Genomic DNA, 21,939 nt, shown 5'->3' with positions numbered 1-21,939 from the left:
CTTATGTCTATTTTATTACTCTACCACTGTCATTCATTTAACTGAATCAGTGGGTGATGGAAAGAGCTATAGGCAACATTTGGTGCTTTTGGCCAACCATGTCACACAACAGGATCAATTCAGACAGGGACAGAAAAAGGTAGTGCTACATTTTGGAAAAGATCCATGTGCTCAGCGCAGTTTGGATGGCATCCAGGGCTTTAAACCTCATAAACCTTCACCTTTGACTACATGCAATAAATAGCCTTGACAAAAAGGCAGAGACATACATACAAAACGTCACTGTTCAATCACACAACAGGAGCTGCGCTCTGCTACAGTAAATTAGCGTTGGTAAATGATGAGGAACGGCATAAATCCCGTGGCAGAAGGCCGGCATCCTGAGACTTTGGTTAACTTTACACAACGTTTCTCGCTAATTAGCCGAATCTTTCACTACCGCTGCGCTCTGCTCTGAGGACAAAAGTCATTAATTGTGGGATACATTTAAAAACAGTGCGTTGCATCTCTCACAGACATGCCATGCATCTATAGTGCATCTAACATTTGTGACAGGCAGGAGGGCAGTTTTTGCTTTTTTTGGAGCAAAGAGGGAAAAAATACGACAATGGAATGTTGAGTGTTTTTATGAAGAAGGAGAAAACCACCAGTTTGGCATGAAAGGCTTGTCACTCAACCACAAATGTGTTGCAAAAATTCTCTATTGAGCAAAAACATACAATAAGCCTTATAGAGATGTAAATATTAACCATATATTGGTGCACTGATGTCAATATTCATGATACGGCCTCACCATGTGAAGAAAAAAATCATCAGGTAACGTTCACCTGTCCCAGTAAAGGTGGTGTGGTCTCTCAGAATTAACTTGTTATATCAATACAGAATCACATTGCATAGCAATTATCCTTTCAAAACAGCTTGTTATTGATATTGTTATTGATACTGATATTGAATCATAAACTGCTCATGACTGATCAAACACTGAAATGGGCATCATCTCACTTTGTAAGGAGAGTCACATACCCATATTTTGTATCTAAATGGTATGTGTTTAATGCAGTAAATCATACCTGTAACTGGACAGTCCAGAGTGAGATTGGAACCTATATGGGTTCTTATTCTGCCTCCTACTACCACTTTCAGATTGGCACTCTGCAGGTCAGATATGTTCTTCCAAGAAGTCATGATGGCAGGGTGCTCTGTCGAAATAAACGAAAATGTCAGATAACTACAGCAAAAATGGCTTGTGTGTCTTTGCACAGACTGTGTGTGCGAAAATATGTGACTCACCAGCCAATAGCACCTGCGTTGTTTCTGAATCAGATCCCATTTCGTTGCTTGCTGTGCACCTGTAGATTCCAACGTCTTTAGCGCCAGGGCTCGCGATGTGCAGTCCTCCAGTGCTATCCCACAATACCCCGGAGAGAAGAGAATAGACACCAAATCAGCCGCAGAATTCGGCTCGGGCGATAGAATTACAGCGTGTGATTTCCACGTCCTCACATGCCACATTAAAGGATTAGATTCACATTCGCTTAAGCCACATTGACATGTGGTTAGGTCAACATTGAAGCAAGCCTTGTGTTAGTGCGATGAAACCAGAGCATCCCTGTGCATGATTTTTTAAAAATAATAATAAAAACACACATTGTGATTCATCTGCTCTTCCCTGAGCATTCAGGAGTTAGCAGAGGTACAAAAGACACCAGAGCTGTTTATGGATCTGAGCAGAGTGGACATTTTAACGATTTGTCACTGGTGTGTCTCAATACGTGTTCGTACTGTAGATATGCTCGAAGTTGTCTTTCCCTGCACAAGGCAAGTTTCAGCACTGAAAATGAGAAAGTGTTTTAAATCCTGCCCAGACATTGCATTATGGCTTACCATGAGCAAGCATGAATTTAAATAACCTCAGTTCCTTGCATCAGCTCAGAAGCAATAGTGTTGAATATCTAAGTTTCCAGCTTGTTATTTTAACTAAACACTACACCATAAAGTATTTGCACATTTGGTAAAAGCAACAGGTAATTTGAATGTTTGTTCTAGCGGAGGCTAGATAGTAATAAAACCTTGTGATAATTGATCATTCCTGTGGTAAACTTTGCTAGCTAGCAAAAACCTGTTCTAATTTTATGATAATTCCTGTGGTAAACTTAGCTATTTAGCAAAAACCTGCTCTAACTTTATGGTAATTCCTTGGTAAACTTAGCTAGCTAGCAAAACCTGCTCTAACTTTAGTTAACTAGCATTAACAAGCTAAGGTAACTTCAGCTAGCTAGCAATAACCTGCTGTAAATTAAGTTACCACATCATGCTATCTGCTAGCTAGTTAAAACAACAACAGCTAAGCGGCAGTAACATACTATGGACAGTGGTGGCTCTGGGTTACTGAGCAGAAGGTCAAGGGTATTTTTGACGCAGTCAAGTCAAGGTCAAGTCCCAGTACTGCCAAGCTTCTGCTGTTGGGCCCCTGAGCAAGGCCCTTAACCTTCTCTTCTATGGGGCACCATATCATAGCTTCCTAACAAGCTGGGATATGCAGAAAAAATAATTTCACTGTGTTGTAACTGTATGTATGAAAGTTTTCTTTGTATTTATTCACTTGGATAAAAGCACCTGCTAAATGAATAAATGTAAATGTAAGTATTTTGCAGACAATATTCAAAAGCAATTACAAACAATTGTATTTCCTATTTGTGGACGCATAATTTGTAACATAACTGAAATGAAAATACACATCGTGTATTGCCATTTACATTTGCATTCCCCATGTCTTACGTGTTATGACCCTGTCCCGTTTGCTATTTCACTTCCTCAGAGTTGCGTACGGAGCCTGTCAAAATCGCAAATCCCTTTGCATATGCATTTCCTATGCTTTGTACAGACACCTGTCAATCAGTGTTGGGGGTGGGAGTATACTATGGGGCTTGTTTGTATTTTGAAGTGACGTCACTCACAGTCGACTGCAGTTTAGACTGTCTTGCAGTCACTGGACATTCAAGATTCTCTCTTCTATTTCTCAAAAAATAAACACACAGAAAGGACAAAATGTCTTTTGTCTCACTGTGGAGTCGAGCGAGAACCAAGTACAACTGAAATCCCCCTGAAGCCAATCTCAGGGGAAGAAATGCAGGAAGAAATGCAGATCACCAGTGCTTTATAGTAATAGAGTCAGTAAGGGACCGTCTAAAAATTGCATGACCTGGGCAGCTGTGTAAGACTCTACCAAGATTATTGTAGTCTACTTCACAGGATATCTAACATATGGATACAGTATTTATTCATTTTTTTTTATAGCACATAGGATTTGCGATTCTGTTTGAATTTTGCCAGGCTCCATACGCGGCACTGAGGAAATGAAATAGCAAACAGGGTAATTGCTATCGCTATTTGAATATGACAAGGTCATAACGCGTAACACACAGGAAATGTAACTGCAAATGGACTTTGCGTTTCCATTTTAAATTTGGCAGACACTGTATGTTTGTGTAAATGAAAATGCAAACAGCAATACACAATTTGCATTTTCATTTGAATTATGTCACAATTCATGCATCCACAAATAGGAAATGCTTTTGAATATTGTCTGCAAACTACTTCCATATACAGTTCCTTCCACTACTATTGGCACTTTTGGTAAATATGAGCAAAGGTGGCTGAGGAATTATTGTTTAACCTTTTGTCAAAAAAAAAAAAAAAAAAAAAAATTCACAAAAATACTCTGCTCTCATGGATACAAACAATTGCAAACACAACACAGGTTCATCCACACAAAATTATTTGCTAAATATAGGTGTGCAACAATTATTGGCACCTTTTTAGTCAGTAGTTTATGCTACCTCCCTTTGCCAAGATAACAGCTCTGAGTCTTCTCCTCTAATGCCTGATGAGGTTAGAGAATACATGGCAATGATCTGAGACCATTCCTCCATACAGAATCTTTCCAGATCCTTCAAATTTCGAGATCCATGTTGGTGGACTCTCCTGTTAAGTTCACTCCGCAGGTTTTCTATGGGTTTCAAGTCAGGGGACTGGGATGGCCATGGCATGACCTTCATTCTGTGGTCAGTAAACCATATTTGTGTTGATTTTGATGTATGTTTTGGATCATTGTCCTGCTGGAAGATCCAACCACGGCCCTTTTTAAGCTTTCTGGCAGAGGCACTCAGGTTTTCATTTAGTATCTGTTGATATAGAGTCCATGATGCCATGTATCCTAACAAAATGTCCAGGTCCTCTGGCAGAAAAACAGTCCCAAACCATTAAAGAGCCAACACCATATTTACCCATGGGCATGATGTACTTTTCCATATGGCTACCTCTCTGTGTGCACCAAAACCACCTCTATTTTGCTTTCATCTGACCATAGAACCCGATCCCATTTGAAGTTCCAGTAGTGTTTAACTATGGCATGAACACTCATTTAACTATGGCACGAAACACTTGTTTACTGTGGCATAAACACTCATTTAACTCTAGCATGGAACACTCATTTAACTATGGCATGAACACTCATTTAACTGGGGCATGAACACTCATTGAACTATGGCATGAACACTAATTTAACTATGGCATAAACACTCATTTAACTAGAGCATGAAACTAGGAACAGGAAACTAGACAGAGCATGGACACATTACCGCCTGGCACCATTATACATTCTGTCTTTCCTCTAGTAGTCTCTAATATCGCCCGATGTGCGTAGCAACAAGAGTTGTTTAAATAACCAGTCCCAATTACCTTAATTCCTGACAGCTGGTAACATTTCAAAGCACACCCTCGCACCTCAGCCAATAACTGAACAGGGCAGGGACAGAACAGAAACCAAAAAAAGTGCACATGTCCGTTGTAAGCAAAGTCTTGGCATCCATGCGCACTTCAAGCATGTGCATGCGCTCTCTAGCTGACTGTACACGTCATCGCCGCAGTGCCATCTGCCGGTGAGATCGTGACAAAGGTAAGGTTACTAACTGTCCCTGACTGGATTGGACATATCGGTAATAAGCCTCAGTCCCCAGAAATGGAAAAAAAAATAAAAAATTTAATCGGACAAAATGCGTATTCATGACCTGCCATCACAGTTAAATATGCAAACTGAAAACATTAAAAAACACATGTTAAATGTGATTTCATTCATCTTCAGTAACCACTTCATCCTGGTCAGGGTTGCTGTGAATCTGGAGACAATCCCAGCAACACTGGAGACACACGCACACACACACACGCACACACACACACACACACACACACACAGACATACACACACACACACACACACACACACACACACACACATTCAAACAGCTTGCAGCTAAAACGGCAGATCCGATTTATCCTGCTGTCATGAAGACCAAGGAATTGCTAGTGATGCTTCGAAATGAAGCTGTTAGAAGGAAAAAAGCTTGAGAAGGTTATATAAAGATCAGCAGTGTTTTGAACCTTCTTCAGAGCACTGTGAAATCTTAGTCTTAAAATTATACCTTATTTCCATTATATTATATAGCACAACCCAGACAAAACCAAGATCAGACTGTCCTTCCAACACAGGCAAAAAGGGCAAGAACGACACTTAAGGAGTTGCAGAGTTTACTGGCTAAAAAAAATAACCTGTGCAGACGTCAACAATATTATCAGCTGTTCACAAGTCTGGCCTCAAGCGTGGCCATAAGGAAGCCCCTTTTGAGAAAGGCTAATATAAAGGCGCACCTGGCATTTGATAGAAAACATGACAAAATACTTTTTGGAAAAAGGTTTTGAGACATTTGGACTAAAAGCAAAGCATTATGTTTGCCGTGGACCAAATATAGCTCAACACCCAAGTAACACCATTCCTACCATCAAGCATGGTGGTGGTAGCATGATGATCTGAGGTTGTTTTTCAGCAGGCAGAACTATAAAACCTGTTGCCATCAAGGGCAAAGTGGATGAAGCCAAATATAAGCAAATTCCTGAGGAGTACCTGTGCTAGTCATCCCCCAACAGGGATGACCCAACGCACAGTACAAAAACTGCAAAGGAATGGCTTGGGAGAAAAAATTATTTGTATTTTGGAATGACCAATGGAAAATCTGTTGCTGTCAACCAACGTTCTCCGTCGAGTTTGGGGGAGTTTGAGAATTTTGTGTTGAGGAATGGGCGAAATGGCGAAGTCAAAATGTGCGAAGATAGAAACCTGTACTATGTGACTCGATCATGCTCACTTTGTATAATTCAATCTTCTAATTAGAAACTACTTTAAATTTGGTTTAGTATAAGTTTTGATGAAAAACGTAATATTTTTATGTGAACCATTTGACGAAACATTCCATTTTTTTTATTGTACCATGTTCAGCTACAGTATGTTGTTCCATGTGCCACCTGGTGGTTATTGTGTAAAGCACAACAAATGAATTTAAATTCTAAGAAGCGTGCCTGCAGTATACTGCGTGATCACACATGACGAATCGCGTGAAACTGCGTAAAAAATACATGCATTCTTAAAGGCCAAATCTGTAGAGACATATTTGTGACAACTCGTAGATGCTGCAACTGCTGCAAAAGTACAATGCATTAATATTGAACCTGGGGGTGAATACTAGATTTTTAAAAAAAAAAAATCTTTTTTTTTCTGCAAAGAGAAATTTCAAAAGGAGCAGAAAAAAATCCATTCTACTATACTCAAATTTGGAGGACTTGTATATTGTTATAAATGTACAATATAAATAGTATTGCAATGAGAACGAGTAAAATGAATCACTGCAAATTTCAAGGGATATTTGGCATTTCCATGAGGTCAGTTAGGTATAGAGATTGGGCATAAATAATATTTCACATTTAAAGCTAAAAGAAATTATAATAATTAAAAAGACTCTAGGAATTTGGTCCCACTTACTTGCCAACCCTACCTTCACGGGTAAGAAGATTCCCATCAGACTGATCTAAAAATGCTACAGCTTAAAATAGGCCATCTGTCTGTCTGCCATTTTGTTTACATGAGCTGTCCACACTTTGTCTGCATGCTAATGCGGGATCCACACTGATCCTGCGGGTCTGTATCTATAAGCTCTTTTTGGCTCAGAGATGAAAAGCGAGTGCAAATGCCACACAAATTCTTGAAGGTTTCTATTTCAGTAGATTTTTTTCCCCTGGAGATGGGAACACAGGCAGAACAGCCACTGAAAATGTGGAAGAATTAAAAAAATAATTATATGCCTGTGATAAAGCTTCATTAGGAACAAAATGATAATGGAATGAAATGGTAAGAGTTGAGAAAAGGTTCTTACTTGTTAGCGTTATTAGCCATGTAGCTCCAGTGCAAAACTAAGAAAGCAAATTTTGGACACCAAACGTGTAGTTGATTAACTACATTTCAGATAAAGAGAACATTAAGTAAATTAGATTAATTCACTGAACTACCATTTTAACCAAGAAATGTTGAATTTGCTGAATTTAACACAGTGGACAAAATATAATACACACACACAAAATTTTGTATCATATAAGAGCTCCTAAGGTATAAGGAGACTCACTAATGTATTCCTCAATTACTTCCATCAATTTTCTGTACAACTTATCCTACACAGGGTTGTGGGGAGCATGGATCCTATTCCAGGTGACTCGGGGTACAACCCATTGCAGGGCACAATTGTACACACACATATTACGGACAATTTGGAAATGCCAATCAGCCTACAATACAGGTCTTTGGACTGGGGAGGAAATCGGAGTACCAGGAGGAAACCTTTTAAGCACGGGGAGAACACGCAAGCTCTCCACATGCAAGGCGGAGGTGGGAATCAAACCCCCAACCCTGGAGGTGTGAAGCAAATGTGCTAACAATTAAGCCACCATGCCCCCGTAATCCTCAACTGATAGACTTCAAGTTATCAATCACCTATAATTGACAACGAGTTACTGCAATTTTATATACAAATTATTGCATTATGGGGATCATGAGTATGAAGAAAATCACTGTTACTGATCATGAAAGCATTTATATGCAACTTTAAAAAAAGTTAATAAGCGAGTAGGGATGAAACGGTTACCGGTTTCACGATAAACCACGATAAACGGTTAGTATTACCGTGTCACATTTAATTATTATTAAAACCATGCACGATTATCATGATTTGTAAAACTCGCGGTAAATGCTGTTCACACACACCCAGCATGAGTCTGACACCGGCACAGCATGTAACATTGTTTTTTGAGCATGAAAACGGACGCTACAATTAAAAACTGAACGTGTCTGCTCAATTTAGCACGAGCCGAATGAGTCAGAGTCACAGCACAGATCAGCAGGAGTCAGATTTGATTCATCACATGACGAAAAAGAGGTGAGCTGACTTACAAGACGATGGCAAAAGATTTGGTTTAATATAAGCGAGTTTGTCATTGTACTGTTTTGTTGTTTTGTGTTTTTCATTAAGAGTAATAATGAACCCACCATTCATGCAATTGCCACTAATTCGAAAGCAAACATGAAATACACATGGCCACACGGGCATTCAAAAGCAATTTAAAAGCAAAAGGGAAAAGAGGTAAAAGCGCCAAAGCCCCCCTTTGCAGGAACTTTCTTCTGCCAGGCTCTGCAGAGAGGGTTACCATCTTCTATTAAGTTTCCCTCAGCATTTTTATAAAATCCAAAATATGACCACACTTCAGATTTGATCCTCTTGGAAGGTTGGAAAGTCTCCCGAGCACTGTCACTGCCTTCCGCCATGTACTCTAACTGAATTAAACGATTTTTATTACTATAAAAAAAAGAAAAATGACAGTGGGGCGGTGCCGTGCTGGGCAAGTGATGTAATCGGTGTGTGGCTGAACACAAGTATAAAACCTGTTTAAATGATTTCAGTGTGTGTATCAGTACTTTTTGTACATTTTCACCACATTTTAACAATACCGTGATAATACTGATAACCGTGATATTTTTGGTCACGATAATCGTGATATGAAATGTTCATACCGTTACGTCTCTATAAGTGAGGCTCAATATCTATTCGGGGATAAGTCCAAATGAGCAGCTGGTAGGGAAAATCGCTATGCAACTAAATAGTACATGATAGGATATTCACTATAAGGAAAACATTTCAGATGCTAAACTCGATTTGTTTCTGTTATGTCTCAAAGCATTTCTATCACAAACCATAAGCACAAACTCCATCTTATACCATTATCAGCTACCATCAGGTTCCAGATAGATCTACTCAAATCCTTATTAAACTTAAAGAAAAACATAAAACACACTGAGAGAGATTGTCCTAGGCCTCTCCTGCTGGGTTGAGAAAAAAGCTGTCTAATGCAGTGGAGGTCTGAGTCTGTGGATGTCAATCATCAGAGCCTTTATATTGGGCCAAAACTAAGAGCTGCTGTGTGCCGACTCAGCGGTGGAGACAGCCCTGAGACAGTCTGTATTTATTTTACAGAGCCATATCTCAGTTATCCAGAGCTATTCCCATGCAGGGGCTGAACAAGAAGGACCACATCAGAGCCAAAATGATTGAAGAACTAAACAAGTCCTTCTAAATATACTATCTTGGATCTACTCAGTGAGTGGTGAAAATTCTGAAAGCTGAAAGGGCAATGTGTACTCCAAGGCCAAAGGTTCATTTATACTGTATGGTTGGAACTACTTTTCTTTATTTCTTTTTTTGCATGTATGAGCAACATGGCAGTGGCATTCAAAAAGAGGAAGAATCTCTCAGTGACCCTTCTTTAGTAAAGCTCTGACTGGTCTTGCTTCCTACCCACATCCTACACAGAGGTAATTTAGAATCACAAATTATAGCAGATATAAGCTACTGCAAAGAGTTCAGGTATCAGCTTCAGAACTTATGATCATTTAGTCTAGCCATGGGGTCATAGAGAGCATAGCCAGGGGGTCCGTGATTTTATTTACTTTTTGTGCAGTGCTGGAAGTCACAACCCACCATTATCAAATTTACATAAATTATTGAATGATATCTTATACAGTAGTCCATTTATTTTTAAATTAATTTATTAATTTATTCGACTAGTCTCTAGATTTGAATGGGTTTAATCCAAACCTTAACAGTTCAAGAAACTGTAGCTCTATAAATAACATCAACTTGGATCTGCTGTGTCCTGTCAGGGGAAAGTTCGGGAATATTTACATTTACATTTGTGGCATTTGGCAGATGCCCTTATCCAGAGCGACTTACATTTATATATCTGAGCAGTTAAAAGTTAAGGGCCTTGCTCAAGGGCCCAAGAGTGGTGGCTTGGCAGTGCTGGGGTTTGAATTCATGACCTTCCAATCAGCAGCCTAACATCTTAACCACTGAGCTACCACTGACAGTATGGGCCACTATGCACTTAATGCCTAAATACTGGCATTGATGGATAATGTTCATAATCCATGATCTGTGGAATTTATTTTACAGTTAAAAGGGTCGCTGGCTGCAAAAGGTTTGAGAACCCCTGCTATAGAGGAGAAGGGTAAATGGTGATTAGAAAGCCAGAACTTTTGCCAGAAAATTTCCCCTGTATTTCAGATTGGCTTTTCCCAAGGTTAACGGAAATGAAGACAAGTCCCTGTTGTCCTTGCTGGAACAGAACACGGCCAAACTATCAGGTTCAGTACATTCAGCATGAACACAATTCATCATGTGCAGGTGGCCCAAACACTCCTTTGCTCCAAATATTTGAGATCTTTGACTGGCAGGTGGCTTAACTGGCAAGGAGACAAAAATGCAGCGATTAGCTCCCTGTGCAAATCCTAACTGACAACACAGATAAGATGAAAAGAGATTTTGCACTATGCAGAGTTCAGCACGCTCTGATTGTAAGAGAGATCATTATTCATCATCATTCTTATCCGTAATGACAGTGTAATACACTAAGAAAAACACAAGAGCCTACGTGGGCGGGCATGTGGTCACATCTTATATGCCCTGTTATACAAAATAAAGTATCTGCCATACCAAAAGATCAAATTGTTTTGCTTTGTGTTGTAATGGTCAGATATGAAAGGAGGATAAGGTAGAAAAATTACACCTAAAATTAAACTTTTTTGCACAAATCAAAATGAATGTTATGTTTCCAGGAAGATAAGGCAGTCAAAAACCACTTTGGTAATGTTGTGTGACTGAGCAAGGTACCTCAATAATATCATTTTCCTCTAAGAAAGAAGGTATCCTGTTTAAATATTGCTCGAAAAAGATGGAATGTACTAAGAGTCACCGAGCTGGTATGAGAAAGCATGGCAGTCTATGAAGAGGTCAGTTTATTCTGGCTAATACATCAAACCAGGCTGTTTAACCAGGCTGCTACAGGATGATGCAACATGCACGAAGAGTAAAAACGGGCCTGGAGGAGGGAAGAGATAGAAGAAAGTTTTGATAGCCAATTCAAGGAAGTGGTCAAAATAACCAATATAGGGCAGAGACAATACAATCATGAAAGTACAACATTGTTTTCTCCAGTTAAGCTCAATGTAACTGAGGCTGCTGTGGGCTGTACAGAGTTTACTCCCTTTGACTTAGAACTGAGGTCATTTCTGTCAAGTTCTGACAGTACTTGCTACAGGGTGTTGGCGTAAATTTCCACACACACAAAAAGGTTCAGATTCAATGCAACAACAAATCATGGAATTTTACACATTGGCCATCCATGGGAAGTAGTCTTCAAGATTAGTTCCAAGCTAATCAGTCCTTAAAATATGATGTAACTCAATGGCTTTTGATGAAAATTCCATAAATAACAAAAAAAATGGCATATTTATTGTGGCTAAATAATGGTTTTCTTCTAGACTGCCGAGCTGTCTCGATGATGTAGAAAAGAGAAATGAGGCTGCTGTTTGCACAGTCCTGTCGTGGTCTTGGAAGACGGGCAGACAATGTTTAGCAACAGTCTGGGCAGGAGCTGAGCTAAAGGTCCCTAGTTGCACAAAGTTGAATTACTAAGTCAATGTTTTCAGTAAGTGCATTTAATAGTCAACACTGCTAGACCACAATACGACCCTAGAGAGAGAGCAGGAGAATGAGAGCCAGCATATTTGACCTGGAGAAGACCAAATTAAAGAGAAATATAGGAGTTAGGAGGTGAATGTCTGGGTGAGTTGTTAATTTAAAAATGACTTCTTAATCGGCCATTATAAAAGCAATTGCTTTTTTTTTTTTACTCTTATACCACATAAACAAAGTGAAAACAAGAAGCCTTTATTTGTTGAATGTTACAGCACAGTAAAATTCTTTTCTTCACATATCCCAGCTTATTAGGAAGATGGTGTCAGAGTCAGCCATGATGCAACAGCCCTAGCAGTGCTGAGGTTTGAACCCCTGACCTTCTGATCACAAATGCAGACCCTCAACCATTGAGCCATGACTGTGCATGGGCTGGAAATAAGTCTATTATACTTGATAAGTTTATTAGATATAGGCTAATAAAGTCTAGAGTCTGTAGGAGGCTAGCCTTTGTGTTACTACACCACAGTTGATGTTATTAAACATGTATGAATGCTCAAACTTGGTTACACATGTGGCTCAAGCTATGAAAAATATAAGTTTTCCATAGTGTATTTTGTATATATGATGTATAATCAACAAATCCAAAAGAATATCATCCTAGACAACAAATCCAGTACAACACAATCACATAATTGAGACTTGAAGTTTGTTTACCTGGCTTGCAGTGGTAGTCCATCTTTGGTCCAGGACACGGTAGGTGTTGGGATACCCTGAGCTGAACAGTGAAGTGTCAGGCTTCGAGTGGCATTGGTTATGTAGGCAGGCCTTCCCACATTGATATTGAGATCTCTCTGAAAGCTCATGGCAGAACCATGTGGGGTATGACGAACGATAACTGCTCTGCTCTTCAAACTCTTCCCTCCAGAGTGTTCAGAAGAGTTAGGGGTTCTGTTTAGATGTTTGCGTTCCGCTTGGACTGTCTCCTCATCTGTTGCGGTCTGGGATGCTGCTATCTCCTCCATCAGCTTGCCAATAAGCTGAGAGGCAAGATCATCTGTCAAATCTCCACTTTCTGCAAGCTGGCTGATGTTTCTGACCAGTTCCTCAAACTCAGCTGGCTCCAGGGTGAAGGCTCCAGACGCTGCTGAAATTACAGAGTCACTAGTAGAAGTAGATGCTAGAAGATAGTTACCTAAATCCATGGGATCCCCAGCCTCCTTCGTTTGGTCCTCATCCAGATATAGCTCATTCTTTTGCAACCAGCTTTGACCATGTTTCTGAACCTTCTTAGTCAGAGGAAACTCCTCCTTGTCCTGGTCCTGGCACTTGGAACTAACAAAACCTCTCTCCTTGTTAGAGAAAGTTCTGGAGCTGCTGCTGATTTTCTGCTTTACCAATTTCTTACCCTCAGGATGTTCTAGCAGCCTGTTATCATGGCCTATCAGCTTTAGAATGAAGATGTCTGAATCTTGGTTAGCCCAGCAGCGATACTGCCCAATGTCTCCAACCTCCAGGCTGTAGATCCTTAAGGCTCCAGATTTTGTGATAATCAGATGTTTGGAGTTTTGAAGGTCCACACCATCTTTCTCCCAGCGAATCTGGGCTTTGGGAAAATAGCGTACAGGACACTTGATAACAATTGATGTCTTTGGGAAAAGATAAGCACGTCCACCGATTGTGAAGCTAAGCCTTTTCTCTTGTTTTGTCTGGATGTAGATGCGTTTGATCCCCAGTACCTGAGGGCAACGTTTCTTGAAATACTTGTTCTCTGCAAACAGAACACACACAAAGGGTTAGGACAATCCGGAAGGTAAAACCACCAACTAGTTGAGGATTCCAGTACTTATTATGTAAGTCACAGTAAGATTTAAAAAATGAAAGAATGTTCTTTTAAACCCACAAATGAACGAGGGGGTTTTATTTTTTCTGAGAGTTGGTTGCAAAGATTGATGCCAAGCCAAGTAAAATCAGACCAGGTAGCATGCTTTAGAAGATTACAATTTATAAGATTTCAAAGAAATGAAAATGTTTTATTGAACTACAGAGAAGGTTAAAAACAAAAAGATCAACCTATAATTTCATTTCTCACTGTTTACACTAAAATTGATCCATTTTGAAGATGCTACCAAGATCAGTTGATCTACCATATAATATATAGCAGGTGAGCTAGGCTGCATTGAAGGTTTGATATATTTTCAGTACTACAATGTGCTAAGCAATTAGATTCTACAACTTTTTGATACATTTAGTGCTGCATTTACATAGGACAACACTCATTCTACAGACATTCAGTTCTGTTCATAGGTGAATCAAATTGTGCAAGCTAATTTGACTTACAGCATTCCTAAGGAACGCTGCCAGAAACTATGCATGTTGTTTGCAGCAGGTCATAATAGCAAAAGTGCGCTCTACTAAGTACTAAAGATGATTGCCATGAAGGAGTTTATTAATTTTGAAACTGGAGAAATCATTATAAATTGCATTTTCAGTTTAATTTGGGGAAACCACTTGAAGCATTCATTGTGTTTCAACTACTAAAATTGCTTTTGTTTGATTTGTTCATTGCAAACAGCTGAAAGTCTTTAAATTTTGACAATAAACCATTGCAATAGGGGTTGAATAATTTTGATTTAAACTGTAGATGGGCAAGACTCCCAAAGTGGCTCTAACAGTAAGTCCACGGCAAAAGGAAACAAGTTATCTCATGCCTGCAACTTGTGGTAGTGAAGTTGGGGCATATTTTTGTTTCTGATGAAGGCTGACAGCCAACAAACACAACATTACAAGTATGTAAAAATGTGTTATAAATCCACAGCCAACACCAGCAACTTGCTTAAGCATCTGACCAACAGGCATCCTGACCTCTACTCTAAAGACTTTAACAATTTTCAGTGATTAGTAAAGCTCATAAAGCTCAGTGTATTTGCAGAATAGACATCACGAATTATTCATATTTTTTATATAGCCTAATTTTAAATTAGCATGATACAATACTGGTGTTGAAAACTAAGATAGTTATGGTATACCTTGTATACATATTGCTTACACAGTACCAGAGTTGGGTATAGCGCATTACAAAGTAACACGTTACTAATGACTTTTTCTGATAACGCAGTAATGTAACACATTACATTTAAAATGTATGCAATTTGATTACAGTTACTGGTGTGAATAAAATTGTGTTACTTGCGTTACAAATTTATTGTTAAGAAAACAATATTAAGTAAAATACATTTTTAAAATAAATCACGTTTTGTATGGCTGCCAGGGGCGTAAAGTGTAGCCCCGGAGATTTTTTTCTTTAGCCCTAAATAATTCTCCACTTGTAGCGGTTTGTCACTACGTAACTGAACGTCAGTAAAAGAAGACAGTAGTGTTGTAATTTTATATCTTCAGTGAACGGAGGCGAGACCAATCAGACAGGATTTACAGGAAAATATGTGGAAATACTCGTGTCTTATTGGCGGACAGCTCTCACTTCTGCCAAACGCTCCCTCACAGTCACTGTGAGGAAAAAAAATGGATATACACGATTAAAAAAACAAAACAAAACAAAAAAAAAAACAGTAAAGGCGTTGAAACTGAAACAGTAACATCCTCTGAAGCTGAGCAGGACAACAAGGTGTGTAAATGTCTATATGAATTCCAGTTTACGTGAACATGAGGGAAGACAATGTACATAGGAAAGATAATGAACTTTGCATGGCACTATAGCAGCTAAAGCCATAGCTTAGTTGTGCCTCCCCTTGGCTAGCGACACCAAACTAGCCTAGTTAGTCTGGTAGTCCTACACAAAGTGATCATGTCATACACTGATGAGTATGAGTTTCACTTTGTAGTGTATTTTTGTAGGCTTGACAGGTTTTGAAAGTAAATTGAAAGTAAAATAATTAGTAATCTGATTACTTTTACATGCAGTAGAACTGAATGACATGAAAACAATCCTTTTAATTTACAGTTGCTAACATTATTGCTAGTCCTCTCACATAGCAATAGGCAAACATTCTACAACTGTTGTTATGGTTTCCATCTAAGCAGGGGTTTTACACTGCTCTGTTCATGATGCTTTTATCTAACAGTTTGGGGACCTCTTTGGGTATACACCAGGCATTCATTAATTAGCAAAGCAACTTGACCAGTAACATTGTTCCATAAGCCATCATGCTGGGGGCTAAAAAAAAAAAAGGTGTTAATTAGGGCTCAGATAATAATGGTGTGGTCATTTTATGATGCAAATGTTCCAAAAAAGAGACAGGAAAAAACACCCAGTAAAAGAAAGAATGGAGTCTCACTGTTGCAAGGACTCATTCGGCAGCTCCTGATTAGAGGCGGAGGTTGAAGGCCGATACACACAGATCTATCCAGTGTGACCAGCTGACCAGATGCTGTCTGCCTTCTACACACAGGCTCTCTGCGCTGGATACCCTTCCCACATGTTACAGAGCACTGAAAACACACAGTGAATATAATACAAAGCACTAATAATAAACATAACGAGTATAGTCAAAATATTGACTGGATTTCACACATATACACTTGATGTACTAATCAAAACACGGGAGAAATTCACAAACATTAGTACGTTCAGCCAAACAGACAGACAGACAGACACACACCTTGGACCACTCCCCACCCACTAGGTGGGGTTTTAGGCACTGCGTGCTTACACACGGCCGGTGTGTATCGGGTTTAACTCCATCACACTCCTTGTCTTGCAGGCGGCGATAGCTCCCTGTGGCCAAACGTTGCCTGCAGTAAACCTTACGCCACTGCGTTCCTCTCCCACATGAACTGGAGCACTAAAATGCACAGAAACACACAGTGCAGTCACACTAAACAACAGGGGTGTATTGATGTGTATGTTTGTAGGTGTGGGTGTGTGTGTAAATTCACCTCCTGCCACTCGCCAGTCTCCCAGGTGGGGACACACTGCACCTGATTGCAGGCCTGAACCTCTGTAGGGCGGGGTCCTCGGCACTCAGAGTTTGACACTGGGTCACTGTGATTGGCTCCAAGAGACCTCACACACCATACACTGCGCGTCTGTAGCCCGACGCCGCATGCTACTGAGCATGCATTCCACATGCTCACCTCCCATCTGAGAGAGAGCAAAAATACACACACAGGTCAATGTCAATGCTGGTCTCTCTCTCTCTCTCTCTCTCACACACACACGGGACTTGAGTGTTTCGAGGCAATTCATTATGATAGCAAATATGTGTAAGCAAATAAACACAAACACCGTGGACGAGATCAGTGCTGAATGTGAGAAACACACACACACACACACACACACACACACACACACACACGCACACACACACACATCTGAAGGAACAGATTGGTTTGACAGATTGTTTATGAAGAACAGCCGCATCGCAGATGATATATTCAACTGTTTATTTGCTCATAGATAACATTTGCTCATCATCTCTCTACTACACATTCACACACAAGAGAATCTCATTTAGCCTCCACACAAAGAATAAGCTCCTGCTAATCAAAGTATACAAAATGCAGATGAATTCACACACACAAACCCATACACACGCACACACCTGATCCAATTAATCTAAGTGAATTAGAATGTTAGTCCCAGTGAAGGAGGCATGGCTTTATTTGCTGTCAGTCCCAGTGAAGGAGGCGTGGATTTTGTACCTGTTAGTCCCAGTGAAGGAGGTGTGGCTTTTGTATCTGCCAGTCCCAATGAAGGAGGTGTGGCTTTTGTACCTGTTAGTCCCAGTGAAGGAGGTGTGGCTTTTGTACCTGTTAGTCCCAGTGAAGGAGCCGTGGCTTTTGTACCTGTCAGGCCCAGTAAAGGAGGTGTGGCTTTTATACCTGCCAGTCCCAATGAAGGAGGTGTGGCTTTTGTACCTGTCAGGCCCAGTGAAGGAGGTGTGGCTTTTGTACCTGTTAGTCCCAGTGAAGGAGCCGTGGCTTTTGTACCTGTCAGGCCCAGTAAAGGAGGTGTGGCTTTTATACCTGCCAGTCCCAATGAAGGAGGTGTGGCTTTTGTACCTGGCAGTCCCAGTGAAGGAGGTGTGGCCTCTGTATGTGTCAGTCCCAGTGAAGGAGTCATGGCTTTGTACTTTTCAGTCCCTGTAAAGGAGGCATGTCCTTTGTACACATCAGTCACAGTGAAGAAGATGTGTCCACTATAGCAGTCAGTCCCAGTGAAGGAGGCATGGCGTCTGTACCCATCAGTCCGAGGGAAGGAGGCGTGGCCTCTGTTCCCATCAGTCCCAGGGAAGGAGGCATGGCCTCTGTACCCATCATTCTGAGGGACGGTGTGGCCTCTCTTCTCCTTCAGTCCTAGAAAAGGATCTTTCCCAATCCTTGACATTTTGTCTATTAAAACTGAACTGTTTGTTTACTCAATCACATCCTTTCAAATTAAATATCTGACTGCTTTAAATTTGTATTTCACACATCACTATATGCATTGTATCATCTTAGAAGCAGAGATACACAAGCCTACAACAAGATACATGGGACTGTGTTCACAAAACACACCAAAAAGAAGTAAAAAAAAAAAAAAAAAATACACTTTTATTTTACATTTAAATATATCACTTACACTGTGAATCCAGTTTACAATAACAACCTGATACTGGCTCCATCCAAGCTTATCCCTACTGCTTTTAGTCAGTAACAACACACCCAAAAAGTCTGCACAAAAACTATATACTATTCACAAAAAGAGGCCAGAATCCAAGTACAATTACAATTTAGTCTGATGTCACCGTAATGCATATTCATCACACTAGCAAAAACAAGCGATGACCACTCTGAACCTCACTACCCCAAGAATGGCAAGCAAGTATCACTGAATCCAACGGAAATTGTGAGTGCACTGTAGCAAAGATAATGAGGTCTATAAAACATGAGGTAATGATGAGACTTTATCTGAAACTCACAAAAGTATGATGCTTTCTCTGGAACTCATAAAATACTCTAAAATATTAAAGCCATAATAGAAAACATTAAAACTCAGAAAAATATACACTCGATGACAGAATTGTTTTTAAATCGAATGTTGGTTAAAAATCAAACTATAACACATGGTTCTGAAATGTTAGCTGGCTGACACCACTATTAAAAGGCCAGTTTTATTTTGATGTTCTATTAAGATTGAATTTGGAGTTTGGTCCTGAACATGGCACAGGCCTGGCTTAAATCCTTCACATTCTGTGCATTATATTACCTGTTATATTATACTATATTACCATTATATAACAAGTTACCAGTACACTAGGCAGCATGTACCTACACATTTGGCAATTTTATCAGATACAATCAGCTACAGAATTATTGGCACCCTTCTTAATTAGCTTAATTTCACACAGAAAATCTGAAATGAATGACCTGAAACATAACATTTAATTAGAACAGTTATTCTAATCACAAAAAACAAAACAAAAAAAAAAACACACATACTGTATGTCAATTATTACTGTAGTGTAGCCTCCACTTCTAACCCAACAGCATTTTATCTATAATACTTGATGAGACTGGAGCAGGTATACAGAGCAAGCAACCTGAGACAGACTCTCTCCAGATCCTTCAAAGTCCTAGATCTGCTCTCTCTCTCTCTCTCTCTCATGGACTCTCCTCTTCAGCTCACACATAGACTTAGAATGGGGTTTGGATCAGGGGACAGGGATGGCCATGTCTTGTGTGGATTTGAACATATTTCGATCTTGCTGGATGATCTGAAAATGACCCACTTTTGATTCCCTGGAATAGGCAGCCAGATTTTCCATAAATCCATTTATCCTCACTTTAGAAGAAAAATAGTCCAACATTTATTCTGCCACACCTTCCAAATAGTTTGGTGACATAGAGGTGGCATGTTATTGTAGATTTAGGTGTAATCTTCAGCAAATCACCACCCATGATCCTTAAGAAAAAAAATGTTTTTGCCTTTCTAACCATCCTTCTCACTATAATTGGGGAAAAACACACTTCTGTCCTCTTCCAGTTAGTTTTATTACAGCTCCAGTTGTATTAAACATCTTAATGGTTGTCCTAACAGTGGTTATGGGCATTTTGAATTGTGCAGCTATTTTTCTAATCATTGCCTGATTCATAAATGTCAACACACTTGGTTTTCATTTATTCACTAATCTTTCCCATGATGAATGACTAAAGGAATTTGGCCCCTGTGTTGGCTCATATGTTATATCAATTCTTATAACTTACACCCTCATGTATGTATACCCATGTGAAACAGGAGGTAATTGACGATGTCTTAAAACTTCCTAAATCTTTTTTTTTTTTTTTTTTTTTTTAAATAATAATAATAAATTAAAGTAACATACGAGTGGAAACATGCTTCAGTTATATTTTGTTTATAAAAGATCTAGGGCCACCATTATATGTGAGTTTGTTAAAAATGGAATGTCTCTTCAAGTAAAGATTAGATTTCTCTTACATTTCAGTGTGAGATTAAGCTAATGGACTTTTTTTTTTACCCATCTTTCCCAAGGGTGCCAATAACTGTAGAGCTGACTGTAAACCTATTATGTAATTGTATCAGGTATACCCATCATTTATACATTTACAATACCTGACTGTCACCCACCTGATGCTATGTAAAAACTATTGGAAACAAGCCACCATAGGGCCACCACTGAGCAGATATTATTTGGTTGGTAGATTATCGTGGTTTTTTTTTAGACACCTCAATATCATTGCTGTGTGAAAAACAGTTTACCAATCAAAAACTACATCCACCATCCTCTGGCTGTCATGCCTTCCACAGTGTCAATACTTTCTGTTTTCAGATTTAATGTAAAGTTATCTAATCCTTTTATTTGACTTTTTAGCTAAAGTACCCAGGAAGGAGGAAAAACATCTAATTAATGTTAGTACACTTAGGCAAGGGCCTGTAGCATAACACTGGGTTCACGGCAACACCAATTGCTACAGATATTTCCTGAAAGCAGCCTGCTAGATCATTTCGTGGATCAGTACGAGACTGGGGGACAGTGAATATCTGAGAAGATAAATTGGCCCTCTCACACACAACTCTACATGAATATACATTACTTTCATTCTTTTGTCCTATGTAACTACATCAATCGCTGTAGGCATCATTGCATTGTTTCTTTGTTTCACAGTCCATGGCAGAGGTTGTTTACTGCCTGCTTTGGAATTTGAGTCAAACAACAATTTCCCATGGTGGGCATGAGATCATTTTTACATTTTGACCATTACATCTTGTTCTGAACATAGGCATGGAAGATATTAAGATGGGAAGAAGAAAAAAAAACTTATTGGAACCACATGTTTCCTGGGTATGTTACTAATTCTATAGATTCCGATGGAAATTCAGATCGGATTTAGTCAATCCTACCAGCATGTTTGGTTTAAACTATGTTTGTTTGCTGATGTTTCCTGTCTTTCCTTGTTCAGCAGAATTGCAATGCCTGTTATATACCATTTGTTTATTATGGAATAAATGCCTCTATACATATTTCCATGAGACTACACTGTCCTTATTTGAAATGTTACTCTTCAAACTGCAGCATTTCCTGTTTAAAGACAGTTTCCAGTTTCCACAAGGTTGTAGTACATACAAATAGAAGAATCTCATATCAGTTCAAAAACCATAAATTAGCAACAGGAAATCTTCAGTTAACAGACATGTGGATGGTATGCATGAATAAGATGCTGTTTCAGCTGTGATCACTTGTCGTTTACGTTGACGTAAATAACCGTAAACCAGATTGCTTTTTCAAGAAAGTCCCTCCTAAAACTTTGTCAGGTTCTCATTAGTCAGATCATCTGTGGTTGGTTTTGCCATGTGATGAGTGCAGCACAGAGTAATTTAGCAGCATGTGTATTTCTGCTTCCCAATCTGAGCCATAAAGATGTCCTGCCAATGTTTCGTTAATGTAACTGAAGCCCTGTGATTTGCCCGACTGCAGTACGGAACGGCCCAGATTATAATTCTCCATCTGCTATCTGATCCAGACACTCTGTGTCGCATTGTGTTTCCATATTACCGCTTTGCAAAATTTAAGCG

General features: G+C 39.5%; 2 protein-coding genes across 2 annotated transcripts in view; both read right to left on the bottom strand.

Annotated features, from left to right (window-relative positions):
- Nucleotides 1–13,693, bottom strand: part of LOC108271300 (ADAMTS-like 3) — a 38,322-nt gene extending 24,629 nt beyond the window's left edge. Inside the window, exons 1-3 of the mRNA XM_053683433.1 lie at nucleotides 12,624–13,693; nucleotides 1,291–1,403; nucleotides 1,071–1,199 (exon numbers count right to left, since the gene is read on the bottom strand). Of these exons, the coding sequence (XP_053539408.1) occupies nucleotides 1,071–1,199; nucleotides 1,291–1,403; nucleotides 12,624–13,111 (730 nt within the window). The 5' untranslated portion in view covers nucleotides 13,112–13,693. The remainder of the gene's footprint in view (nucleotides 1–1,070; nucleotides 1,200–1,290; nucleotides 1,404–12,623) is intronic.
- The window catches only part of adamtsl3 (ADAMTS-like 3), a 179,126-nt gene continuing 170,879 nt past the window's right edge, over nucleotides 13,693–21,939 (bottom strand). The window contains exons 18-20 of the mRNA XM_053683431.1: nucleotides 16,803–17,007; nucleotides 16,526–16,708; nucleotides 13,693–16,355 (exon numbers count right to left, since the gene is read on the bottom strand). Of these exons, the coding sequence (XP_053539406.1) occupies nucleotides 16,134–16,355; nucleotides 16,526–16,708; nucleotides 16,803–17,007 (610 nt within the window). The 3' untranslated portion in view covers nucleotides 13,693–16,133. The remainder of the gene's footprint in view (nucleotides 16,356–16,525; nucleotides 16,709–16,802; nucleotides 17,008–21,939) is intronic.

This window comes from Ictalurus punctatus, chromosome 10, assembly GCF_001660625.3.
Source record: "Ictalurus punctatus breed USDA103 chromosome 10, Coco_2.0, whole genome shotgun sequence".
Classification (NCBI taxonomy): Eukaryota; Metazoa; Chordata; class Actinopteri; order Siluriformes; family Ictaluridae; genus Ictalurus; species Ictalurus punctatus.
Note: the sequence above shows the minus strand (reverse complement) of the source record. Positions and strands in the feature narration are given on the sequence as shown.